The sequence below is a fragment of the Ovis canadensis genome, chromosome 6 (assembly GCF_042477335.2).
Source record: "Ovis canadensis isolate MfBH-ARS-UI-01 breed Bighorn chromosome 6, ARS-UI_OviCan_v2, whole genome shotgun sequence".
Classification (NCBI taxonomy): Eukaryota; Metazoa; Chordata; class Mammalia; order Artiodactyla; family Bovidae; genus Ovis; species Ovis canadensis.
The window spans coordinates 32,305,058-32,332,279 of record NC_091250.1 but is presented as its reverse complement, the minus strand read 5'-3'; the positions used below and the strand labels follow the sequence as shown (position 1 = coordinate 32,332,279).

The window sequence follows — 27,222 nt, the reverse complement described above, 5'->3', positions numbered from 1 at the left end:
GTTGTTTGTTTTTCTGGCATTGAGTTGTATGAGCTGCTTATATATTTTGAAAATTAATCCTTTGTCAGTTGTTTCATTTGCTATTATTTTCTCCCATTCTGAAGGTTTTCTTTTTACCTTGCTTATAGCTTCCTTTGCTGTGCAAAAACTTTTAAGTTTACTCAGGTCCCACTTGTTGACTTTTGTTTTTATTTCCATTACTCTAGGAGGTGTGTCATAGAGGATCTTGCTTGATTTCTCTCAACGAGTGTTCTGCTTATGTTTTTGTCTAAGAGTTTTATGGCAACCCATTCCAATACTCTTGCCTGGAAAATCCCATGGATGGAGAAGCCTGGTAGAGTCAGCTAAGAGTCAGGCACCACTGAGCGACTTCACTTTCATTTTTCACCTTCATGCATTGGAGAAGGAAATGGCAACCCACTCCAGTGTTCTTGCCTGGAGAATCGCAGGGACGGGGGAGCCTGGTGGGCTGCTGTCTATGGGATCGCACAGAGTCGGACACGACTGAAGTGACTTAGCAGCAGCAGCAGCAGCAAGAGTTTCATAATTTCTGGTCTTACATTTAGGTCTTTAATCCATTTTGAGTTTACCTTTGTGTTTGGTATTAGGAAGTGTTCTAATTTCATTTTTTTACATGTAACTGTCCAGTTTTCCCAGCACCATTTATTGAAGAGACTGTCTTTGCCCTATTGTATACTCTTGCCTCCTTTGTCAAAAATAAGGTACCCATAGGTGCATGGGTTTATTTCTGGGCTAGCTTGTTCCATTGGTCTATATTTCTGTTTTTGTGCCAGGACCATACTGTCCTGATGACTGTAGCTTTATAGTATAATCTGAAGTCAGGAAGGTTGATTACTCCAGCCCTATTCCATTCCTCCAGCTCCATTTCTCAGGATTGTTTTGGCTATTTGGGGTCTTTTGTGTTTCATATGAATTGTGAATTTTTTTGTTCTAGTTCTGTGAAAAATGCCATTAGTAATTTGATAGGGATCACAGTGAATCCGTAGATTGCATTTGGTAGTATAGTCATTTTCACAATATTGATTCTTCCTACCCAGGAACATAGAATATTTCTCCATCTGTTTATGTCATCTTTGATATCTTTCATTAGTGTCTCATAATTTTCTGTGTACAGTTCTTTTGTCTCCTTAGGTAATTTTATTCCTAGATATTTAATTCTTTGTGTTGTAATGGTGAATGGGATTGATTCCTTAATTTCTCTTTCTGATTTTTCTTTGCTAATATATAGAAATGTAAATGATTTCTGTATATTGATTTTGTATTCTGCAACTTTGCTAAATTCACTGATTAGCTCTAGTAATTTTCTGATACTATCTTTAGAGTTTTCAGTGTACAATATCATGTCATCTGCAAACAGTGAGAGCTTTACTTCTTTTCTGATCTGGATTCCTTTTACTTCTTTTTCTTTTCTGATAGCTGTAGCTAGGGCTTCCAGACCTATGTTGAACAACAGTAGTGAAAGTGGACACCCTTGTCTTGCTCCTGATCTTAGGGGGAATGCTTTCAGTTTCTCACCATTGAGAATAATGTTTGCTGTAAGCTTAACATATATGGCCTTTATATATTGAAGTAGGTTCCTTCTATGTTCATTTTTTGAAGAGTTTTAATCATAAATGGGTGCTGAATTTTGTCAAAGACTTTTTCTGCATCTATTGAGATTATCATGATTTTTATCTTTCAATTTGTTAATATGGTGTATCACTTGATTAATTTGCATATATTGAAGAATCCTTGCATTCCTGGAATAAATCCAACTAGATCAAAGACATGAGCTTTTTGATGTATTGCTGAATTCTGTTTGCTAAAATTTTTCTGAGGATTTTTGCATCTATGTTCATCAGTGATATTGGCTTGTAGTTTTCTTTTTGTGTGTTGTCTTTGTCTGGTTTTGGTATCAGGTGGCCTTGTAGAATGAGTTTGAAAGTGTTCCTTCCTCTGCAGTTTTTTGAAAGAGTTTTAGAAAGATAGGCATTAGCTCTTCGCTAAATGGTTGATAGAATTCTCCCATGAAGCCATCTGGTCCTGGGCATTTTTTTGTTTTTGTGTTTTAGTGGGGGAAGATTTTTGATCACAGCTTCAATTTTAGTGCTTGTAATTGGGTTGTTGATAATTTCTATTTCTTCCTGGTTCAGTCTTGGAAGATTGAACTTTTCTAAGAATCTGTCCATTTCTTCCAGGTCATCCATTTTATTGCCATATAGTTGTTCATAACAGTCTCTTATAATCCTTTCTATTTCAGCATTGTCTGTTATAACCTCTCCTTTCTCATCTCTAATTTTGTTCATATGATTCTTCTCTCTTTTTCTTGATGATTTTGGCTCAAGGTTTGTCAGTTTTGTTCATCTTCTCAAAGAACCAGCTTTTAGTTTTATTAATCTTTACAGCTGTTTCTTTCATTTCTTTTTCATTTATTTCTGCTTGGATCTTTATGATTTCTTTCCTTCTGCTAATTTTGTTTTGTTGTTGTTGTTGTTGTTATTCTTTTCCCAGTTGTTTTAGGTGTAAATTAGGCTGTCTATTTGATGTTTTTCTTGCTTCTCGAGGTGGGACTATATTGCTATAAACTTCCCTCTTGGAACTGCTTTTGCTATAGGCTGTCTATTCGATCTTTTCCTTGCTTCTCGAGGTGGGACTGTATTGCTATAAACTTCCCTCTTGGAACTACTTTTGCTATAGGCTGTGTATTCAATGTTTTCCTTGCTTCTTGAGGTGGGACTGCACTGCTATAAACTTCCCTCTTGGAACTGCTTTTGTTGCCTCCCCTAGGTTTTGTGTTTTCATTGTCATTTGTTTCTAGAAATTTTTATATTTGCCTTTTGATTTCTTCAGTAACCTGTTGGTTACTTAGAAATGTGTTGCTTAATCTCCATGTGTTTGTGTTTCTTACAGTTTCTTTTTCTTGTAATTGATATCTAGTCTCGTAGCATTGTGGTCAGAGAAGACGCTTGATACGATTTCAATTTTCTTAAATTTACTGAGGTTTGATTTGTGACCCAAGATGTGGTCTATCCCAGAGAATGGTCCATCTGCACTTGAGAAGAAGGTGTATTCTTCTGCATTTGGATGGAATGTCCTGAAGATATCAATGAGACCCATCCCATCTAATGTATGATTTAAGACTTGTGCTTCCTTATTAACTTTCTGTTTTGATGATCTGTTCATTGGTGTGAGTGGGGTGTTAAAGTCTCCTACTATTATTGCATTACTGCCAAGTTCTCCTTTTATGTCTGTCAGAGTTCGTCTTATGCATTGAGGTACTCCTATGTTGGGTGCATAGATATTTACAATTGTTATGTCTTCCTCATGGATTGATCCCTTGATCATTATCTAGTGTCCTTCTTTATCTCTAGTAATCTTCTTTATTCTAAGATTTATTTTGTCTAATATGAGGATTGCTACTCCAGCTTTCTTTTGCTTCCCACTTGCATGGAATATATTTTTCATCCTCTCACTTTCAGTCTATATGTGTCTTTAGATCTGAAGTGGGTTTCTTGTAGGCAGCATATATATGGGTCTTATTTTTGTATCCATTCAGCCAGTCTGTGTCTTTTGGTTGGTCATTTAAACCATTTACGTTTAAAGTAATTATTGACATATATGTTCCTATTGCCATTTTCTTAATTGTTTGGGGTTGATTTTGTAGATCTTTTTTCTTCTCTTATATTTCTTGACTATATAAGTCCCTTTAACATTTGTTGTAAAGCTGGTTTGGTGGTACTAAATTCTTAACTTTTGCTTGTCCGAAAAGCTTTTTATTTCTCCATCAATTTTGAATGAGATCCTTGCCAGGTACTGTAATCTTGGTTGTAGATTTTTCCCTTTCAATACTTTAAATGGCAGGATATACTGCCATTCCCTTCTGGTCTGAAGAGTTTCTGCTGAAAGATCAGCTGTTAAGCATATTGGGTTTCCCTTGTATGTTACTTGTTGCTTCTCTCTCGCTGTTTTTAATATTCTTTCTTTGTGTTTAGTCTTTGTTAGTTTGATTAGTATGTGTCTTGGTGTGTTTTTCTTTGGGTTTATCCTATATGGGACTATTTCTGCCTCTTGGACTGACTGACTATTTCCTTTTCCATGTTGGGGAAATTTTCAACTATAATCTCTTCAAAAATTTTCTCATACCCTTTTTTTTCTCTTCTTCTTCTGGGACCCCTATAATTCGAATGTTGGTGCATTTGATATTGTCCCAGAGGTCTCTGAGACTGTCCTCAGTTCTTTTCATTATTTTTACTTTATTCTGCTCTTCAGAAGTTATTTCAACCATTTTATCTTCCAGCTTATTGATTTGTTCTTTTGCTTCAGATATTCTGCTATTGATTCCTTCTAGAGTATTTTTAATTTCAGTAATTGTGCTGTTTGTCTCTGTATGTTTATTCTTTAATTCTTCTAGGTCTTTGTTAATTGATTCTTGCATTTTCTCCATTTTGTTTTCAAGATTTTTAATCATCTTTACTATCATTATTCTGAATTCTTTTTCAGGCAGTTTGACTATTTCCTCTTCATTTATTTGGACTTCCATGTTTCCAGTTTGTTCCTTCATTTGTGTAATATTTCTCTGCCTTTTCATTATTTTTTTTTAACTTATTGTGTCTGAGGCCTCCTTTTCCCAGGCTACAAGGCTGAATTCTTTCTTTCTTTTGCTTTCTGCCCTCCTAAGGCTGATCCAGTAGTTTGTGTAAGCTTTGTATAGGGTGAGTTTTGTCCTGAGTTTTTGTTTGTTTGATTTTCCTCTGATGGGCAAGGCTGAGTGAGGTGGTAATCCTGTCTGCTGATGATTGGGTTTCTATTCTTGTTTTGTTTTGTTTAGATGAGGTGTGCTGCACAGGGTGCTACTGGTGGTTGGGTGTTGCCAGGTCTTGTATGCAAGTGGTTTCCTTTGTGTGAGTTCTCATTATTTGATACTCCCTAGGGTTTAACCTTGAATAATTCTTGAAGCTGGGTGATGGGCCTTGGGCAGTTTATGACACTATTTTCTCTTCCTTTTAAATATGCTTGAAAATTCCTCAAAGAAGTTGTTACATAGTTAAAATTCAGTTGAGATGACCCTTCTGATGCCTACCATATAAAGTGTTAACTCTGTGCCCAAAGTTCTCTATTATCTGCTTCTAACTTTCCTTTTCTGCCTCATCCCCCATTCCACCCCTGCCTCTATTTCCATAACAATCCTCCCCACCAGTCAGCCTTGAATACCAGCTGTGGTCAGAATGCCCCTCACTCTCCTCACTTTCTGTATCTTTGCTTATGTCATTCTTTCTGCTGAATAAACACCATCCACTTTCATTTTGTTTGGAATAACTACAACACACCTTTCTTGAAACCTCTTACCTGGCAACCTTCATGGCAAATAGATGGGGAAACAGTGAAAACAGTGAAAGACTTTATTTTGGGGAGCTCGAAAATCAGTGCAGATGGTGACTGCAGCCATGAAATTAAAAGATGCTTACTCCTTGGGAGAAAAGTTATGATCAACCTAGACAGCATATTAAAAAGCAGAGACATTACTTGGCTAACAAAGGTTCATCTAGTCAAAGCTATGGTTCTTCCAGTAGTCATGTATGGATGTGAGACTATAAAGACAGCTAAGCACCAAAGAAATGATGCTTTTGAACTGTGGTGTTGGAGAAGACTCTTGAGAGTCCCTTGGACTACAAGGAGATCCAACCAGTCCATCCTAAAGGAAATCAATCCTGAATATTCATTGGAAGGACAGATGTTGAAGCTGAAACTCCAATACTTTGGCCACCTTATGTGAAGAACTGACTCATTTGAAAAGACTCTGATGTTGGGAGAGACTGAAGGCAGGAGGAGACAGGGACGACAGAGGATGAGATGGTTGGATAGCATCACTGACTCAATGGACATGAGTCTGAGTAAACTCTGGGAGTTGGTGATGGACAGGGAGGCCTGGTGTGCTGCTTTTCAGGAGGGTGCAAAGAGTTGGACATGACTGAGCGACTGAACTGAACTGAACTGACCTGGCAACCTCAACTATGGAGCTACTTGGGGCAAAACACAGTAGGGATTTGAGGGACTTCCCTGGTAGTCCAATGTTTAAGACTCCCTACCTCTAGTACATGGGGCCTGGGTTTGATCCCTGGTCAGAGAACTAGATCCCGCATGCCATAACTAAAGATCCTGCATGCTATAACAAAGATCAAAGATCTCATGTGCTGCAACTAAGACCCAATGCAACCAAATCAAATGTTTTTTTAAAAAGACAGTAGGAATTTGAGTTTCTAAAAGAAATATTAGTCCTTGCAGTAAAAGTCCCATCTCTGCCTCCTGTGTGATCCCACTATCATTTTTGTTGGTCATTGATGGCTCATCTCAGTGACCTCTCTTCCCTAAGCTTTACTTGACCCTCTTTTGGATATGTTCTTTCCTTATTTTTGAACTCCTAACGTACTTATAACTTTTTTTTTTATAAAACTTAGTTCGTGCTAGCTAGGTATAAGATGTATGCTTCACACTAAACTACCAAGACCCTTGACGGCTGGAGGAGAGGTGTATGTATGAGAGGGAAATGTGACAAACAGTGACTTTGGAGGGTTTAATATATCCCGGCACATAACCTTTGGCAGGTCACTTAACCTTTCTGAGTCTCAGTTTCCACATCTGTAAGATGGAACAAACAACTGTTATCTCATATGGGAGTAATGGGAAGTAACTAAAAGAACATATGATCTTCTGTGAATAGTATTTCCCTTCCCCACTCTCTTAATGGGCATTCAAGGTGGCACAGTGGTAAAGAATCACCTGCCAATGCAGGAGAGGCAAGAGACACACATCCGATCGTGGGTTGGGAAGATTCCCCAAGAAGGAAATGGCACCCCACTCCAGGATTCTTCCCTGTAAAGTTCCATGGACAGAGGAGGCTGGCAGGCTACAGTCCATGGGGTTGCAAAGAGTCAGACATGACTGAGCATACAGACACACACCTATCTTACTAATTCAAGTGTGTAGTCTCATACCTTATGTGCAGTAAGTATCCAATAAATATATTAGCAGATTTCCTGCAACAAAGATTTCTAACAAGACATCAGGGCCAAAATTAATATTCTCTTAATACTGTGTTGACAATCAAAAAGTCACAGATCTGTATGTTCAATGTGCTCTCAATGAACGCTTATGAGGATACATTTGAATTTGGCTAGTAACTATCACTGCCATTTCTCATTTGTAGACTCATGACTCTAGTTCAGATGGGCTAAAACTAACAGTAAAAGGAACAAACGGCTTCGCACAGTCTGTTGAAGATAAAATGAACTCTGTTCAATGAAAGATTTTTTTTTTCTCACATCTCAACATGGGCAGATATTTTTGGCTCCTTTCTTCCTCCTGCCTGTGACTCCAAATTTTAGAAAGAGTATATCCTATTTTCACTCTCCCTGCATTTTCAATACTGAGTCACTCCTAAAACCATGGCATTCCTGCTTTGAAAAACCACAGATGACTAAAGTTACTAACTGACCTCTTAACTGTAAACCCAGTAACAAAGTTCACATGGCTGAATTCTTCAGTTTCTTGGCAAAGTCTTCTGGGTCTTCCACTGTCTGATGGGGCTTCCTTTTCCTCGTCGTCTTCTGTACTTCTTGACTAACCCTCCCCCTTACCCCTGCCTTCTTCTCTTCCCCTCTACACACTCCCTGAGCATCTCACTCATTCCCATAGTTTCACCTACTGCTTGTCCATCCCCTCTACACCCAGCGGTGGCTTCTCTCCAGGATGATGCCTATTGCCCACCACAGATTTCCTTTTTTTTTTTTTTCCCAATAATTTTATTTATTTGTGCGCTTCCCAGGTGGCACTAGTGGTAAAGAGCAGGCCTCCCAATGCAGGAGACATAAGAGACTCAGGTTGAATCTCTGAGTTGGGAAGATGCCCTGGAGGAGGAAGTGGCAACCCACTCCAATATTCTTGCCTGGAGAACCCCATGGTCTTCATTGCTGCGTGGGTTTTTTTCTCCAGGTGTGGCAAGCAGGGGAGACTCTCTAGTTGCAGTGTGCAGGCTTTTCATTGCAAGGGTTTCCTCTTGTTTCACCGCACGGGCTCTAGGGCGTGAGGGTTTCAGCAGTTGCCGCACATGGGTTCAGGAGTTGCCGCACATGGGTTCAGGGGTTGCAACTCCTGGGCTCTAGCACAGGCTCAATAGTTGTGACACATGGCTGTGCTGCTCTGAGGCACATAGGATTTTCTCAGATCAAGAATAGAACCTGTGTCTCCTGCATCGGTAGGCAGATTCTTTACCACTGAGCCACCAGGCAAGTCCCACACATTTCCTCCTGGATGCACTCTTCTCATCTCAGATCTTGATGCCCACCACCAAGACTTCCAATAGTTTTCTTCAGTGTACTCTCCATGCACTTCATTCAGAGTCCTGATGACTCAAATTGAGATTTGCATTAATGAGATAAAGGGGCTTTCCTCCAGGCAGATTTAGCCACCACCAGCCTGGCAAATCGGAGAAGGTGATGGCACCCCACTCCTGTACTCTTGCCTGGAAAATCCCATGGACAGAGGAGCCTGGTAGGCTGCAGTCCATGGGGTCGCAAAGAGTTGGACACAACTGAGCGACTTCACTTTCACTTTTCACTTTCATGCATTGGAGAAGGAAATGGCCACCCACTCCAGTGTTCTTGCCTGGAGAATCCCAGGGACAGGGGAGCCTGGTGGGCTGCCATCTATGGGGTCGCACAGAGTTGGACATGACTGAAGTGACTTAGCAGCAGCAGCAGCAGTCTGGCAAATGAAGCATGAGCTGAGCAGCCTTGTGTGGTGCACAACTTGGACAAATGTAAACTGTGGCCCTGGTGTTTACTACAAAGAGTAACATTTCTTTCGGGAACTCAAAACTTCACTATGCTTATTTATTTTTACAAGTGGGATTATCTTTACAAGTCGGACCATAGCTCAGGTTGCCAGGTAAGAGGTTGCAAAGAATCTGTGCCATAACTATTCTAAGCAAAATGCTAATTGATGATATTTATTCAACACTATCAACTGAGGATGTATCGCCACTGATTTATTTTTAATTCCATGTATTTTTTAATAAAAATGATATTTGCTGAATGTGAATTATTGCGATAGATTCTGCCTGATCTAAGATCTTAAATAATTAATGCTGAATAAATTGATCACTTGAAAAAAATAAACCTGAAATGTAAAGGTTCACATTAGCTTAGTGAGGTAATGGAGTCTTCTTCAGTCACTGTTTAAACTAGGTTTAAATCTGGTATAGTCTAAAAAAAGAAGATAGGATAAGATGTTTCTTGAGTTATCTTTCTACCTACTATTTTACAACATTCTTCCATTTAATCTCTACATAATTCACAATTTATATTTTGTATAAAAATGTGATATCAATGGAAATATGACTGGAGATACATAGAAAATAAATTTAGCTATGAAGAATTCTCATAGGATATCAAAATTATCAAAGAAATTCATAAAGACATATATGAGAAATTACATATGCATATTGGAGAAGGAAATGGCAACCCACTCCAGTACTCTTGCTTAGAAAATCCCATGGACGGTGGAGCCTGGTGTCCATGGGGTCGCAAAGAGTCAGACACGACTGAGAACATTTATAAAATTCATAAACTTTGAAATACTTCAAGCTAAATTAGTTTTAATTCACTAAGAACAATATTTCTTTAAAATTTTTTAAAGTTTTAATTTAATTTACAATATTAGTTTCATGTATACAACATATCAATTTGATATGTTTATAGATTGTTGTTGTTGTTGTTGAGCACTAAGTTGTGTCTGACTCTTTTGCAACCCCATGGACTATAGCCCACCAGGCTCCTCTGTCCATGGGATTTTCCAGGCAAGAATACCGAAGTGGGTTGCCATTTCCTTCTCCAGGGGATCTTCCTGACCCAGGGATTGAACCCGGGTCTCCTGCATTGGCAGGAGGATTCTTTATCACTGAGCCACCCGGGAAGCCCTACTCTACTTAAAATTACTACAAAATAATGGCTATAGAGAAATAAAAGTTTGTTGTTTAAGCCACCCAGTCTGTAGCATTCTGTTGCAGCGACTAAGCAAGGACACACATGTACTGATGAGTTGAGCTCTCAGTGGGGACTCTCTACATATCTTCTGAGCTCTTCCCATATGGCTTTTTGCTCTCTAGCCTGACCCCAAAATTCCAACTGCCTTAACCTCCTCCAAGGTCAGAGCCTACTCTGTTTAGGTGCTCCTTCCTGTGCTGCAGCTGAGAAATCCTCCCCAGGCAGTATGCTCAAGCAATCATCGTTTGTCTTCCTTCTCTGTGCTACCTGTTGCCCAGTGCCTTAAAACTATAATTTTACATATTTTTTCTAGTGATTTAATTATATAGGGAGGAGGCTAAATCTGGACCCAGTCATTTCATCATGAACAGGAGCAGAAGTCTTACAGTGTGTTGCAAACTAAGTCTACACTGTAGACTCAGTGCTCCAACATCTAGCAGGGAAAGGTGTCCCGCATTTTTCATTTCAAAACATTCACGGTCACTGGGGGCCCTTTCTCTTTCAAATGAATTGTAGAACTAGCTTGTTAAATTATCTTAAAAAGTCCTCTTGGGTCTTGGACTGGGACTGAATTAAATTTATACAGCAATATGAGATATAACTGATATCTGTACATTTTATATACCTTGCCCTTGTTTGGGGTAAGTTAATATAAAATACTATGAAGAACGATATTTTGAACTAAAGTTTTTTGATATCTTTAGAAAGAATTAGATACACAAATGTGCACATAAATGTTTATTTCAGATAGAGAATCTATACAATAAGTATATCTAACAGTGATAATCATTTTTCATGAATGACTTAAGATTAAACTACTATCCTAAACCTCTACCTTTGGAGGCCATTATTCTACTGGATATATATCCATCATAAGAAGTATCACGGGTAATATATCTTCATGGCTCTGTCTCAGTGTGAATGCTTATATAAGGTCTGTATGAAGGTGTCTGTGTGTGTGTTAGTCACTCAGTCAAGCTCGACTCTGAGACCCCATGGACTGTAGCCCACCAGGCTCCTCTGTCCATGGCATTCTCTAGGCAAGAATACTGGAGTGGTATGCCATTCCCTTCTCCAGGGGATCTTCCTGACCCAGGGACTGAACCTGGGTCTCCTGCATTGCAGAAAGATTCTTTTTTTTCTCTCTCTTTTTCTTCTAAAAAGTTAATTGATTTATTTTAATCGGAAGCTAATTACTTTACAATATTATGGTGGTTTTTGCCAGACATCACATGAATCAGCCATGGGTGCACATGTGTCCTCCCATCCTGAACCCCCTCCGACCTCCCTCTGCACCCCAAGCCTCTGGGTTTTCCCAGAGCACTGGCTTTATGTGCCTTGCTCCATGCACTGAACTTGCACTGGTTATCTATTTGACATATGGAAATAGATGTTTCAAAGCTATTCTCTCAAATCATCCCACCCTCACCTTCTCCCACATAGTCCAAAAGCCTGTTCTTTACATCTGTGTCTCTCTTGCTGTCTTGCATATAGGGTCGTCATTACCATCTTTCTAAATTCCATATATATTCGTTAATATACTGCATTGGTGTTTCTCTTTCTGACTTAACTTCACTCAGTATAATAGGCTCCAATTTCATCCACCTCATTAGATCTGACTGACATGCATTCATTTTTAATAGCTGAGTAATATTCCATTGTGTATATGTTCCACAACTTCCTTATCCATTCATCTGTCCATGGACATCTAGGTTGCTTCCTTGTCCTAGCTATTGTAAAATAGTGCTACAGTGAACATCGGGGTACATGTGTCTCTCAATTCTGATTTCCTCAGTGCGTATGCCCAGCAGTCAGATTGCTGGGTTGAACAGCCATTCTATTTCCAGTTTTTAAAGGAATCTCCTCACTGTTCTAGTGGCTGTACTAACTTGCATTCTCACCAATAGTGTAAGAGGGTTCCCTTTTCTCCACGCATTCTCCAGCACTTATTGTTTGTAGACTTTTTGATGGCAGTGCAGGCAGATTCTTTACTGTCTGAGCCACCAGGGAAGCCCATGAAGGTGTTTAAATTTAATAACACTCATGAAAGTGTTTAGGTTTAATATGTGTGCCTACTCTGTGCTTCATTAAATCATGTAGTAAGTCAAACCAATCATCCTTATATTACATTGAAAAGCTTGAGGAAAAAAATAACTTGGCCAAAGTCATGTGGCTGGTAAGTGGTAGACCAAGGTGTAAACCCAGGTGTCTTCCCATGGAGCCCATCCCCCTAACCTATTCAATGTATTCCAGATGCTGCTTTTAAAATGGACTGTTAAAGCTGATATTTTCAGTTCTTTCAGTCATGTCATCAAGTGAATATAAAATTAGTTTTAAATCTCAATTGTTAAATAAATACATTTATTCAACAAAACCTTATTGTACATTTTCTATATATCAACATTGCATTACAAATTGAGATGCAAAAATGAGTAAGTTTGGAGAATGATAACAGTTTCTACCTATGCAAATCCATGTTGGATTAATTATTCATGAAAGATTATGTGTTATTCACCTTCATGCAGGTAGAATTAAAAGAAATATGTTTAGTAGAAAACAAAACACAAAGTTGGCAGCAAATTTTCTTCAACTAATTTCAGTAGGAAAGAATCCTAAGAAAACATTAAACTTTGAGGTAATGTTACCTCAATTCAATATACAAATGAGCATGCAAAAATAAAGAAATATGGTTATAGTAAAATAAATAAGCTGTTGTATTGTGTGTATTCTTAATGGTATAAGCTATTTGGAGTACAATGGGGTCTTTCATGTCATGTTAACCTTTTACTTCATAAAATACCTCAAAAGTCTTAATCTTAAGACTTTTATAATCATTCTCTTTATCACACAATCACCACATAAAGTGTAGATAATGGGGCATAATAATACCTTATCAGTTCTAACATAGTTTATTCAGAATAGGACACATTACTAATTTGACAGTTGTATAGTGAGTAAAAGACTCTCTGTACACATGTACACACATATGTACACAAACATGCACACACATATGCACACACATATACACACACATGCAGGCAGAGACACATGCATTTCAGATTTCTTGGAGAATGTATACGTTCTCCCCCTGCCCCCAAGTCAGACTATACGGGTCTGACACAGCCTGGACTAAAACACAAGCATGAAATATAGGAATTGCTAAAGTGTTAGGTTAGAAGGAGCTTAAAGTATAATTAAAAACATATGAGCAAAAAGTTAAATGCTGTCCCCAAAGATAGTATTTTTTTTTTCAGGAATAATTCCTTACAAGGCACATGCAGCTTTATTTTTGTAAATTTTAGTAAAATGTTGTGAAATGGCACTGACAATGTCAAAGCAAAAAAAAAACAATAAGAAGTAAAAAAGAGTTTGGGGGAAAAAGGCAAAGTGACATCTTCCATTTCTTTTCAAGTGCATCTGAACCAGTACAAATGGAAGGCACACGCTTCATGTGCAGTTGGCTAATGGTATTTGCTTGTGGTTTTTCTCTTGCATTTTTTTCTCAGTGAGTAATACAGAATTACACCATGCACGCAGCTTCAGTCTTACGAATTCCTAAGGGAATTGTATCTCCTTTATGTTCACACGCAGCTCCAAAGGGGAGTTACAAGGAGGGCTTTATAATTCTACAAAGCGTATGCAAAAGAAACGCCCTTGTCATAGAAGGGGTGCCTTTCACTAACGTAATGATTCCACTGTTTCATTATCCTCTACTGACTATGCTGATGGAGTTATTCAGGGTGAAGAGAAGGCCAATATATTTTATAAAGAGTGCAAGATAGAATCCTAAGAAGGTGTTTGTTTTTTTAAAAAACAACTAGTTCCTACAATTTGTATTAAATTATTAATGGGAGAATATTATTGCTTAAGCAATGTCATGCTGCAACCACGATGAACTGCTTTCTATAGTTGTCCTGATTGTTAAAAATTAAATCCAGGCTTTGAACCCTACAAATAAATGGCTACAAAATATAATTATATATCATAAGCATAGCCCTGGGCTAGTGCTATTTGTTTATTTTCACCAAAAATTAAGTGTCAACATGAATAAATGACTATAATGAAAGGAAACAAAGGCATCCAAACCCTTCCAACCATGTGGATGTTAGATATTAACAATAATAAATGTTCAGAAAGATCTCAGAGCTTAGAAACCTCAGACCAGTTTTACATGGTATAATTGATAACAGATGGTATTACTGCCTGGTGCACTTAGAATTATGAAAAGCTGACAGTTTTCTCTCCTCCTCAGCTTCCTTTTCCTTAAGCTCTTGTATATACCACTTGTGACTCAATAAGATTTGTTGAACTTCTACTACATACGAGGAACTGAGTTAGATGTTATGCTGTTGCTCCTAAGTCACTTCAGTCGTGTCCGACTCTGTGCGACCCCATAGATGGCAGCCCACCAGGCTCCCCTGTCCCTGGGATTCTCCAGGCAAGAACACTGGAGTGGGTTGCCATTTCCTTCTCCAATGCATGCAAGTGAAAAGCCAAAGTGAAGTCGCTCAGTCGTGTCCGACTCTTTGCGACCCCATGGACTGCAGCCCACCAGGCTCCTCTGTCCATGGGATTTTCCAGGCAAGAGTACTGGAGTAGGGTGCCATCGCCTTCTCCAGAGTTAGATGTTATAGAGGACACTGAAGAAAGCATAGATTCCACTCTTGAGAATCATAAAATCTAGTAATAAAAAAGAAAAGATGTTTAAAAATGACTATGATAAAATAGAAAAAGGAAAAGGGAGGGAGGGAATTAACGTATACTGAGTGCCTGGCATGTAGTAGACACTGTGTTAAAAGTTCATGTTTGGCAGAAACCAAAAAATTCTGTAAAGCAGTTATCCTTCAATTAAAAAATAAATACATTAAAAAAAGAAAAAAGTTCTATACATGTTATCTTACTTTAACCTTCATACCCTCCACTGAGGGTTTATCATCTCTGCTTTACAGATGGGGGAAATGAGACTCACAGTGATTGAGTAACTCTCCCAAGATCACAGAGCTTGTAAGTGGTAGAGCTAGGATTTGACTTACGATCTGTCTGGATTAACTGTCTATATTCTCCCTGTTTGATGTAAAGTAATAAAAAAGCTATTCAGGATAAAATGCTGTGTGGAATCAGCAAAAGGGAGAAATTATATTCAGCTAAGGGAAGTAACAACATCTGGATGGAAGAAGTAACATGTAAGTATGAAGGGTTATCCTGTTTGGGTGTGTAGTAGTATCTAGGCACTGAGAGGGAAGCATTTCTGGAGAAAATAATGGTTTAAGAAAAGACAAATGAAGGAAAACAAACTTGAAGAGAAAAGAATTAATGGTTTGATTCAGTTTGGACGAAGCATCATGCCCAGGAAGAAAATTAATTAAAAATCAGTGGGATAGGGGCTTCCCTGGTGGCTCAGTGGTAAAGAATCCACCTGTCAATGCAGGAGACTAGGTTTAATCCCTGATCCGGGAAGATCCCACATGCTATGGAGCAACTAAGCCTGTGTACCACAACTACTGAGCCTGTGCTCTCCCGCCCAGGAGTCACAGCTACTGAGCCCAGGTACCCCAGAGCCCATGCTCCACGACAAGAAGAGCTGCTGTGACGAAAAGGCCACGCACCGCAGCTAGAGAGGAGTCCCTGCTCAGCACAACTAGAGAAGAGCCTGGGCAGCAACACAAACCCAGCACAGCCAAAATGAATAAATACAACTGTTTTTTAAATCAGTAGGATATAGCGCTGGAAAAACAGGTCCAGTCAGAGAATTTGAATGTCAGGCAAGGAACTAGATTTTCAGTTCAGTTCAGTTGCTAAGTCGTGTCCGACTCTTTGCGACCCCATGAATTGCAGCACGCCAGGCCTCCCTGTCCATCACCAACTCCCGGAGTTCACTCAGACTCACATCCATCGAGTCAGTGATGTCATCCAGCCATCTCATCCTCGGTCGTCCCCTTCTTCTCCTGCCCCCAATCCCTCCCAGCATCAGAGTCTTTTCCAATGAGTCAACTCTTCGCATGAGGTGGCCAAAGTACTGGAGTTTCAGCTTTAGCATCATCCCTTCCAAAGAAATCCCAGGACTGATTTCCTTCAGAATGGACTGGTTGGATCTCCTTGCAGTCCAAGGGACTCTCAAGAGTCCTCTCCAACACCACAGTTCAAAAGCATCAATTCTTTGGCGCTCAGCCTTCTTCACAGTCCAACTTTCACATACATACATGACCACTGGTAAAACCATAGCCTTGACTAGATGGACCTTTGTTGGCAAAGTAATGTCTCTCCCCTTCAATATGCTATCTAGGTTGGTCATAACTTTTCTTCCAAGGAGTTGTTGCTAAGTCACTTCAGTCGTGTCCTACTCTGTGTGACCCCATAGACAGCGGCTCACCAGGCTCCCCCATCCCTGGGATTCTCCAGGCAAGAACACTGGACTGGGTTGCCATTTCCTTCTCCAATGCATGAAAGCGAAAAGTGAAAGTGAAGTCACTCAGTCGTGTCCAACTTAGTGACCCCATGGGCTGCAGCCTACCAGACTCTTCCATCCATGGGATTTTCCAGGCAAGAGTACTGGAGTGGGGTGCCATTGACTTCTCCGCTTTTAATTTCATGGCTGCAGTCACCATCTGCAGTGATTTTGGAGCCCCCAAAATAAAATCTGACACTCTTTCCACTGTTTCCCCATCTATTTCCCATGAAGTGATGGGACCAGATGCTATGATCTTCGTTTTCTTAATGTTGAGCTTTAAGTCAACTTTTTCACTCTGCTCTTTCGCTTTCAAGAGGCTTTTTAGTTCCTCTTCACTTTCTGCCATAAGGGTGGTATCATCTGCATGTCTAAGGTTATTGCTATTTCTCCTACAATCTTGATTCCAGCTTGTGCTTCCTCCAGCCCAGTGTTTCTCATGATGTACTCTGCATAGAAGTTAAATAAGCAGGGTGACAATATACAGCCTTAACGTACTCCTCTTCCTATTTGGAACCAGTCTGTTGTTCCATGCCCAGTCTAACTGTTGCTTCCTGGCCTGCATACAGATTTCTCAAAGGCAGGTCAGGTGGTCTGGTATTCCCATCTCTTTCAGAATTTTCCACAGTTTATTGTGATCCACACAGTCAAAGGCTTTGGCATAGTCAATAAAGCAGAAATAGATGTTTTTCTGGAACTCTCTTGCTTTTTCCATGATCCAGCAGATGTTGGCAATTTGATCTCTGGTTCCTCTGCCTTTTCTAAAACCAGGTTGGACATCTGGAAGTTCATGGTTCATGTACTGCTGAAGCCTGGCGTGGAGAATTTTGAGCATTACTTTACTAGCATATGAGATGAGTGCAATTGTACAGTAGTTTGAGCATTCTTTGGCATTGCCTTTCTTTGGGATTGGAATGAAAACACCTTTTCCAGTCCTGTGGCCACTGCTGAGTTTTCCAAATTTGCTGGCATATTGAGTGCAGCATTTCCACAGCATCATCTTTCAGGATTTGAAACAGCTCAACTGGAATTCCATCACCTCCACTAGCTTTGTTCATAGTGATGCTTTCTAAGGCCCACTTGACTTTACATTCCAGGATGTCTGGCTCTAGGTGAGTGATTATACCATCGTGATTATCTTGGTTGCGAAGATCTTTTTTGTACAGTTCTTCTGTGTATTCCTGCCACCTCTTCTCAATATCTTTTTTTACCACAGTCTAAATGGTAATCATACTGAGATTCAAAGTTTGTGAGTCAGAAGAATGACATAAGAACCATGATAGAAAAAACTTTGTCTGGAAAACATATACACGTTGATATTGGTTGATGCTACACTTAATTCCCACTTGATGACTCCACTACGGGGATAGGAAAACCTAAATGTCCACTTTTTTGACTCAGCTCCTTTGCAGCAGTGACAGGCCAGGCAACAGCCATGTCTGTACAGTGTACAGAATGGCAAGAGGGATTCAGGGTCAAGAGAAATAGAAATAGAGAGTCCTGTCAAGCAGGCAGTGAGCTAGAGGCATCGACCTGTTCAGTCAGCCATTAGCAAAGCTGCACAGAGTATACACACCACGATTCTTCACACCCAGGGTGCGTGGGGGCTAAGTTGCTTCCGTCGTGTCTGACTCTTTGCAACTCTATGTACTGTAGCCCACCAGGCACCCTGTCCATGGGATTCTCCAGACAAGAATATTGGAGTGGGTTGCCATTTCCAACCCAGGGATCAAACCCCATATCTCCTTCATCTTCTGCATTGCAGGTGGATTCTTTACCGCTGAGTCACCAGGGCAGCCCAGTAGTAGAGAAGAAAGGAAAAGGAGGACCTTGGATGAAGGTGGTAATGGAAAACAGTGTAGACTCGAGGAGCTGGGAAAGGACTCAAGTCATCAGAACGGGGTGCCTGGGTCTGGGCAGAATCCCATTATGAGGACTAAGGCACAGCCTGAGGACGACACTTTTTAGGGCAATGGCACTGATGTTGGTTCACCTGTGTGTGTAGGAAAAAGGCTTTCTTAGATGCCTCATGTCAAAGTCCCAACAGAACCTGGGGATTAACCAGATGTGCAAACACAGAGTAGGACTTGCAGGCATGATTAAAGTCATCCTCAGAATGGTGGGTCTGCAGGACTGACAGAACTTTCACCCTCTACTTGACTATTATTATTAAAAGAACTATCAAAAGGACAGAGAGTGAGTCTGTCTTGTTCACTACAATTTCACAGCCTTGTACCTAATAGAGGCAAAAGAGACACGAGTTATTGAACTGAATTATGTCAATATGGATTAATAAAAAACATCAGGGTGACTTTCATTTCAACAGATTAACTTTGCCCCACCCCTGAATAACTCCCATTACCTCTAGTTTGAAATATAAATGTTCATCTGTTTTCTCATGTCTTCCCCTTCTCTCTTCCTTTACTCTCTGTTGTCACATTATTTTTTTTCTTTTTCGACCCAATTGCTTTTTTCAAGTTTCTGTGACATTATTTACTCTAACCCATCCCTTTTCCTCTCCAAGAATTTGATTTCCTCTGATTCAGTGGATTCAAAGCAATATCCTCTCCATTCATTCCCCTGTCTCTATTCCCATCTTAACCACAGCTGCTAGAACTGGCTTTTTTTTTTTCTTTCTAATATCCTTTCACCATCTCATTTCCCTTGTCAAGAACCATTTTCTCACCCATTTAGGTAAATGCATAGATTCACCTCTTTTCCCTAAGGCCCATTTTCGTATTCAATTTCATACTGTTCCTGTAACAGAGTTCACTGCTATTTAGCTTTCTAGTCTTTGCAATTTTTTAACAATCTAAGTCCATCCAAGCCGTCTTCAATCTTAGGAAGATGATCAGAACTCCTTGATGATAGATATTTTCCCTTTTTACCACTGGTCTGCAAAATAAAACCCTATTAATCTGGAAGTCCTTATTAAATATTGTGCGATATCAAAGAAAGAGTACTGAGTTTTTCTAAGAGTTTTACATCATACAGAAATGTGAATAAGATCATATGGCAATGTTCAGCCTATGCAAGAAAACGCTAATTGACATAAACATTTGCATATGAGTAACAAGAAGTTAATAATCATCTAGTACTAAGTGGAAACTTCATTAATAATTCTCTAATTTAAAATCTAAATTGGAAGTTTCTTTTGCAAAATACTATAATGATGTAGGAATAAGAAGAAGGTCAGATCTTTCCTTGGGGACGTAGCAACAAAACTCTTTGCCTATGGTGTAGAAAGACAATGTGGGGGTATCTCTTGGCTTCTTAAAGTGCCATGATACACTTTCAAATTTCAGCTACCATGATCCCTCCATAGATGTTCCTGGTGCTGACTATTCTTGGCTTCCTGTACTGGTTTATCATCCTTCATCTGCTCATTCACTGTGGCTGTGCATTCAAAATTTGTTATGACCATGCTCTTTTTTCCCCATGCTCTTCTTTTATAGCTCTCCTCTTTAATGTCTCGTTGTGCTTTTCATGCTGTCTTTCTGTCCAGTCTTCTAAGTCCTTATAGCCCTATCTGAGTTTTCCTCTCTATTTCGTCTATAGGACATTAGCACTTGAATGTTATAGCAGATGTAGGTGCCAACACACGCCGCTGCCTCTCTCCAAGACTGTGCTAGAATGCAAGTCCCATATGTTCCTATGGCTTCCTGCATTCCTTGAACAGCTGGAGTGTGTTATACCTTCTAGGGTAGGCCAGAAGTGCCAGGGAGTTAACACCCAGGTACAGCTTTCACCAGTGAAGAATGGGAAATCAGTGATTAAACACATCAGCTTTCCTGCCCTGCAGCAGGGCAGTTCTAAGGCAAGCTCTGCACTGTTTCTCATAGGTTCTCATAGGTTGTGTGTGTATATAGTTCTCACAGGTTCACAGACACAGATACATATATAGATAAAGATATGAACAGAATGTCTGTATGTGCTCAGTCATGTCCAACTCTTTGCGATCCCAAGGACTGTGGTCCACTAGGCTCCTCTGTCCATGGAATTTTTCAGGCACGATTACTGGTATGGGTTGCCAGTTTCTACTCCAGGGGATCTTCCCGACTCAGGGATTGAACCTGTATCTCTAGCGTCTCCTGAATCGGCAGGCAAATTCTTTACCACTTCACCACCTGGGAAGCCCAGTATATATACAGAATAAGAAGGGATCAAAAATACATATCTCTTAGATCTAGATCTAGGATAATATTACTTTCAGGGCTGTTGTAAGCATTAAATAAAATAAAGCATGCAAAGCAGCTTTTACTTTGTTTTCATCCCATTATAACGTAGCAGTTTCGAATTTAGGGAAGAAACTATGACTTTCTTTCATGGGTTTTTTTTCCTCTAGTAATTAGCCTGAGATTACTTAGAACATAAGAGTGAAAATTAAGAACAAAATAACGCCATTTGCAGCAACACAGATGGACCCAGAGGTTGTAATACTGAGTGAAGTAAGACAGACATAGAAAGACAAACATCGTATAATGTTGTTTACTTGTGCAATCCAAAAAAGAAGGGTAAAAATGAACTTATTTACAAAATAGGAGTCACAGACATTGAAAACAAACATGTTTACCAAGGGGTAAAGGAAGGAGGGATAAATTGGGAGGCTGGAACTGACATATACATTATGTTGCTCAGTCAGTCATGTCTACCTCTGCAACCCCAGGACTGCAGGAGGCCAGGCTTCCCTGTTCTTCACCATCTCCCAGAGTTTGCTCAAACTCATGTCCATTGAGTTGATGATGCCATTCAACCATCTCATCCTCTGTTGCCCCCTTCTCCTGCCTTCAATCTTTCCCAACATCAGGGTCTTTTCCAATGAGTCAGCTCTTTGCATCAGGTGGCCAAAGTATTGGAGCTTCAGCTTCAGTCCTTTCAATGAATATTCAGGGTTGATTTCCTTTAGGATTGACTGGTTCGATCTTAGATCAATGGCATACTACTATACTACATACTACATACTACTATCTATAAAATATATAGCTAATAAGGATCTGTCATATAGCACTGGGAACTCTGCTCAGTACTGTGTAATGGTATATGTGGGAAAATAATCTAAAAAAGAGTGGATATGTGTGTATGCATAACTGATCCACTTTGCTATACACCTGAAACTAACACAATATTGTAAATAACTATACTCCAATAAATATTCTTTTTTAAAGTGAAAATTATAAACAATGAGAGTATTCATTATTGTGAATAATGAGTAGCTCACTCGGGAAAGAATCTGCCTGCAGTGCAGGAGACCTGGGTTTGATCCCTGGGTTGGGAAGATCACCTGGAGAAGGAAATGGCAACCCACTCCAGTATCCTTGCCTGGAAAATCTCATGGACAGAGGAGCCTGGTGGGCTGCAGTCCATGGGGTCGCAGAGTCTAGCATGACTGAGTGACTAACACAATAAATTAATTACTTCTCAAGCTATTTCTCATGAGTAGTGTGAAAAGGAATATTCTACTGGGGGGGGGGGTGTTGTTTGTTTTGTTCAGTTCAGTTCAGTTCAGTCGCTCAGTCATGTCCGACTCTTTACGACCCCGTGAATCGCAGCACGCCAAGCCTCCCTGTCCATCACCAACTCCCAGAGTTCACTCAGACTCATGTCCATCAAGTCAGTGATGCCATCCAGCCATCTCATCCTCGGTCGTCCCCTTCTCCTCCTGCCCCCAATCCCTCCCAGCATCAGAGTCTTTTGCAATGAGTCAACTCTTCGCATGAGGTGGCCAAAGTACTGGAGTTTCAGCTTCAGCATCATTCCATCCAAAGAACACCCAGGGCTGATCTCCTTTAGAACAAACTGGTTATCCTTATAGAATGGACTGAATATCCTTATATTCAGAGCTCATAAAATATAAATATATTATGGTCTAGTAGGAGAATCAGCATATAATAGACAGTTTGTGGCATTGGCTACACTTATTTGTGAAAATCACTTATTTAGGAAACAATCTAGGACAGAAATAGTATTCAGCATATTGAGGGGAAAGAGACAAAAAGGGAACTCAATAAATAACTATTTTATTTACAGGTATTATGGTGTTAGAGGTAAAACATTAATAATGGCATTTTCTTCTCTCTGGTTTCCTACTCACTACAATAATTGCTAACACTGAGGGTTTTTTATTGACTGTTCATTTCTGACAACTCTCTTCTTCTGTGTGTTTCATCTTTATACACATTCCTCCCCTTCATAATATTTCCTCATTTTCTTCACTGTGATTTAGGGCTCAAGATATTGTCTGCTAACTGCATTCATAATGATAGATCATGTCTTCAGCAGTTAGTTTATATTGAAAATATAGGGAGGGGAGGGAGTTGATATACATTTAATTATGGCTGATTTGCACTGCTGTACGGCAGAAACCAACACAACATTAAAGTAATTTTCCCCCAATTAAACATAATTTTTAAAAAAAAGTTTAAAAAAAGGAAATGTAGAACAAATTAAATATCTATCTATAATAAATCAAAATTAGTTGATAGGATGGCAATCTAAATAGATTGACGACAATGTATTAGTAATGATGAATCAGTACCTAACGCCAACCAGTTCCTACCCAACATCTACTACTAAGTCATTTTATCTTACATTAAAGCCCTGTGGCACTGTCTCAGATCTGTTAAAGAGTCTTGCTTTATATGATAGTGCATTGTTAAACTTGCCATCTGGCCCAACAGCTGATATGACTCACGCAATCCTGAAGAGGCCCCAAAGATTTACTCCTGGGAAATATTTGGTCCACTGGGTGGTGTCATGATTACTGGTTCATAGCTTTTTTATATGCTTTGAAAAGAATTGCAAAACCTCTAGGCTGGAAAAATCCTAAATTGAAATTAATTTGTGAGATGAAAAAGTGTTCACTTACCTGAGGACCAGGCTGACCCTGCAATTGAAAAGGAGAAAAAAAGGAAAATAGTTACAAAATTGCTTCTTAAGTGAATATTTTCAGTATCAAAACTTAAACTAGTTCCGAACATGTTTTCAAAATATTTCTGAAAATTATAATACCTAACTACAGACAATTTCACTTTGTGTTTTAATAAAGTTATTTCTTAATATTTTTACTCTATGCTATCTAAAATCTTGATGTTATATCTGTTATATGTAACTCCAAAATGACTCAAGAATTTTGCTCTAGAACTATGCTCTAGAATTAAAATGGAGAAAGAAAAGGCAAAGGGTGAAATACATCTCACATGATAATAATGAATGGGTTACATAAAGGGAGGCTCTTCTAGCACATCATTATTATGAGCTACATATTCAGAGATGGCACAGAGAGAAGAAAAAAGAGGCAGCTGTTTAATTTTAGAATTCACCAACTCTACATTTCTCATTGTTTCAATAATATTTTAAGTCTATTAAAAACTAAACATCTATCTATCATTCTGCATAATCTAACCTAAGGGCATTTTAAAAGAATATGAGAGGTCTTCGGCTCAATTAAAGTGCATCATAACTCCTCATACAAACAAGATTATGTAACCTCTGGTCAATCAGATTTATTTTGAATGTCACTTTCTTGTTGCTTAAACTAATAAAAATTTCCAAACAGTATAACTGCAAGTGCTTCTTAATAAAGGAAAATCACCTGTGATTTTGATTATACATCACCTTCTTCAAATCTCCAATTGGATTTTGCATAGATGAGATGAAAGAAAAAGTTCACACTGAATTAGGGAATCTTAAAAAGTAAATAATGTATAATCTCATTATATCACCTGGGTGCCACTGAGTATTACACACAAAAAACAAGGAGCTAATACAACTCCCAGAGAAGACTCTTTCCTTCTCTTTCAGCTTCTCTTCAGACTTGGAATTCCTCTAGCCACACATTCTCTAACTGACTGGTGATAGAACAGATCCAAGAGCTTTATCTAGATTTTCTCTATCAAACCAGGAAGGGGAGTTATACCAAGCTACTGTGGATGTGACCCCCCTGACTCTTTAGTGATGCAGAGGGGTAAGAAAATACCATTCATTCATTCCTTACAGTCCCAGGCAAATTTGGATCTGTTATTCCACTTATTATAACTGTCTTGCATTTTATAAATGAAGAAACCGAAACTCATGGAAAAGTGAAGTCGCTCAGTCGCGTCCAACTCTTCGCGACCCCATAGACTGTAGCCCACCAGGCTCCTCCATCCATGGGATTTTCTAGGCAAGAGTACTAGAGTGGGGTGCCATTTCCTTCTCCAGGGGATCTTCCTGACCCAGGGATTGAACCCGGGTCTCCCACATTGCGGGTAGATGCTTTATGGTCTGAACCACCAGGAGATCACCGACTCATAGAAATAAGCTAAAAATCACACAGCCTATAGGCAAAAAGGGCAAACTTTAAATCCAAACTGATTCCAAAGTTCAAACATTTTGTAGCAGGCCATTTTGCCTTTCACTCTGGAAGTTTAAAGTCTGTTACGCAGACTTAACAGATCAGCATGGTCCCAGAGCATGCTTAACTTGAGTGGACACTAAACCTCCCAGGTACTCCCAGGCTGCAACAGCTTGAATCTGTGCTTCCAGATGAAGACCTAGGGCCAGAGGGCACCCAGCCTCTTAACTGATACCTGTACAGAAACGGGGTCAGCAAAGGTTCTTGAGGGTAGCAAACAGCTCTCACATCAGCTCTAAACATGGAGAACCTATAAGTACAGGGCTGTTCATCTACATATAAATATGGATCTTCCAGATCTGCATAATGGATGAAATTACAGTACATGCTCACTAGCTCTCACATTATCACTCTTCCTCTGGATGCTTTACGCTTTTGATCTTTCCAAACTTTTAAGCTAATGCACACTCTGAAACGTGACCATGAACCTTTTACAGAACCTCAGAATAAAGTACCTCTCTCACATGGTTAAAGACTAAAATGTAGACATCTCTAAAATCAGAAAGAATTTCTTCAAAGGAATATATTTTAGCATCATTGCTGAGATTCTTTCATACCTATGGTTGTTTTACAAATTACAGGCTTTTCTTGTCTACCTTTAAAAACTAGCATTTCTGCCATTACATGTAACAAATGACTTTTAGCACAATGTTTGTATAAACTGCACAAATATACATTGCATTATGAACTTTTTATCAGTGATAGTGAGAACAAATAGTAAATGATGGTAAAGATAAAAAGTTGACTTTTATATAGGCATTGGAACATACACAGCACCAGGGACCTCAGATTACCCTAATGTCAAACATGAATTTGAGGTGTGTTTGGTGTGTGTATATGTATGTGTATATGTGCAGGGTGGGGAATGTGAAAAAGAGAGATGGAAGTGGGTTGACAGAGAGGATTCCCAGAAAAACAATGCAAACTAAACGGCAAATTTGGCAACCTCCCTAAAACATGGGACGTTTTACATCCTTACACAATGTAAGTCTTACGTATCGTACACAAGATTCCAGGGCTGCCTACACCAAGTCTCCTTAACTCAGTGTGATGCAACAAGCTATTCACCTGGAGACACCTAGAATACCAGGTGTCTCCTAGCGAACACCTATAAGAAAGCAGTCCAGCAGCTGGAATCTGGCAGTCATGGTAGTAAAGCCGTCTGGCTAAGTGAGTGGAGTGTTGGAGGAGAGGTTTCAGAGGGTGTGGAAGTGTTAAGTTCCCCCACGGAGAGCAGAGCATAGAGAGCAGGCAAGAGCCCCAGAAGGGCATCTCGGAAATATCCTTGGTGATCCAAGACACTGTGACGAAGATGTCTTCACAGACAGATCACCCAGAGAAGTATCTCAGAATTTCTTTGTTGCCACTGAGCAGTTCACTGAGTGCTACAAGTGTTTTCATATACTAGCGGATCATTTTCAAGTCTATTCTAACTCATAGGTAGTGAATATTATTAGCAATCAAAAGTGAAAGTGAATTTCTTTTGGTTTTCTAAAATGCACTCTGAGGAGTTAAAAACTATGATGAAGGTTACCAAATAAAACTTTTAAGTTGAATCTTTAAAAATGGCTGAAAAGGACCTTTTTCCCCCAAGTGAATCATCAAAATGCTTCTATAAATAAAAACCCAAAGAGTACAATCTAGCATAATCAGGAGCCATGCCAAGAGAAGTAGTTAAATCACAGAAATACTGAAGTTTAGGCCAGACATTTAAAGATGGAGAATGGAGTTGCTGATTTACCGGACATCAACAGCTCAGTGCAATGCCCTCAAGGCAGCTAAGGCACCAGCGTGAAGAAAAAGAAACAGCAGGAAAAGCTGACTTGAAAACGTGGTAATCAGAACAGCATGGCAGAAAACAATCAGCCAGTAGCTGACGCTTGACAGAAAAGTGTTCAAAGCAAGTTAAAAGTTTCGTGAGGCAAGTAAACCAAGATGGAACGTGATAAACAAGAAGACATATCGCTGGAGTATGTATGTCACTTTAGGCAATTAAGGAGCAGTATTAACCAGTTTTTGCCAGGCTGTTATCACAACTATGGTTGCCAGAAAGTACTAACACTCTTTTCTAAATCAACCAAGTCATTTAGATTTTTGACTGAGGCAATTAGTTTCACCACATGGTACTTTTTTTATGGCTGGTGATTCGGGTCATTCTTTCTCCGATGGGACAAATGCCATTTTTCCGTTAGCACGTGCACAGAAAAGCACACAGAATTTGTACTGTCACATACCATCTTATTTTGAAATACTGATTAGGATATCAGACCCACATACATATTTACAGTGATAAGTTTTAAATAAAATTACTTTCAGTTACAAAAACTTGAGGATGATTGTTCATG

General features: G+C 39.4%; 1 protein-coding gene across 1 annotated transcript in view; it reads right to left on the bottom strand.

Moving 5' to 3' along the window:
- Positions 1–27,222, bottom strand: part of COL25A1 (collagen type XXV alpha 1 chain) — a 527,569-nt gene that overhangs the window by 210,069 nt on the left and 290,278 nt on the right. Inside the window, exon 5 of the mRNA XM_069593542.1 lies at positions 23,351–23,368. Within this exon, the coding sequence (XP_069449643.1) occupies positions 23,351–23,368 (18 nt within the window). The remainder of the gene's footprint in view (positions 1–23,350; positions 23,369–27,222) is intronic.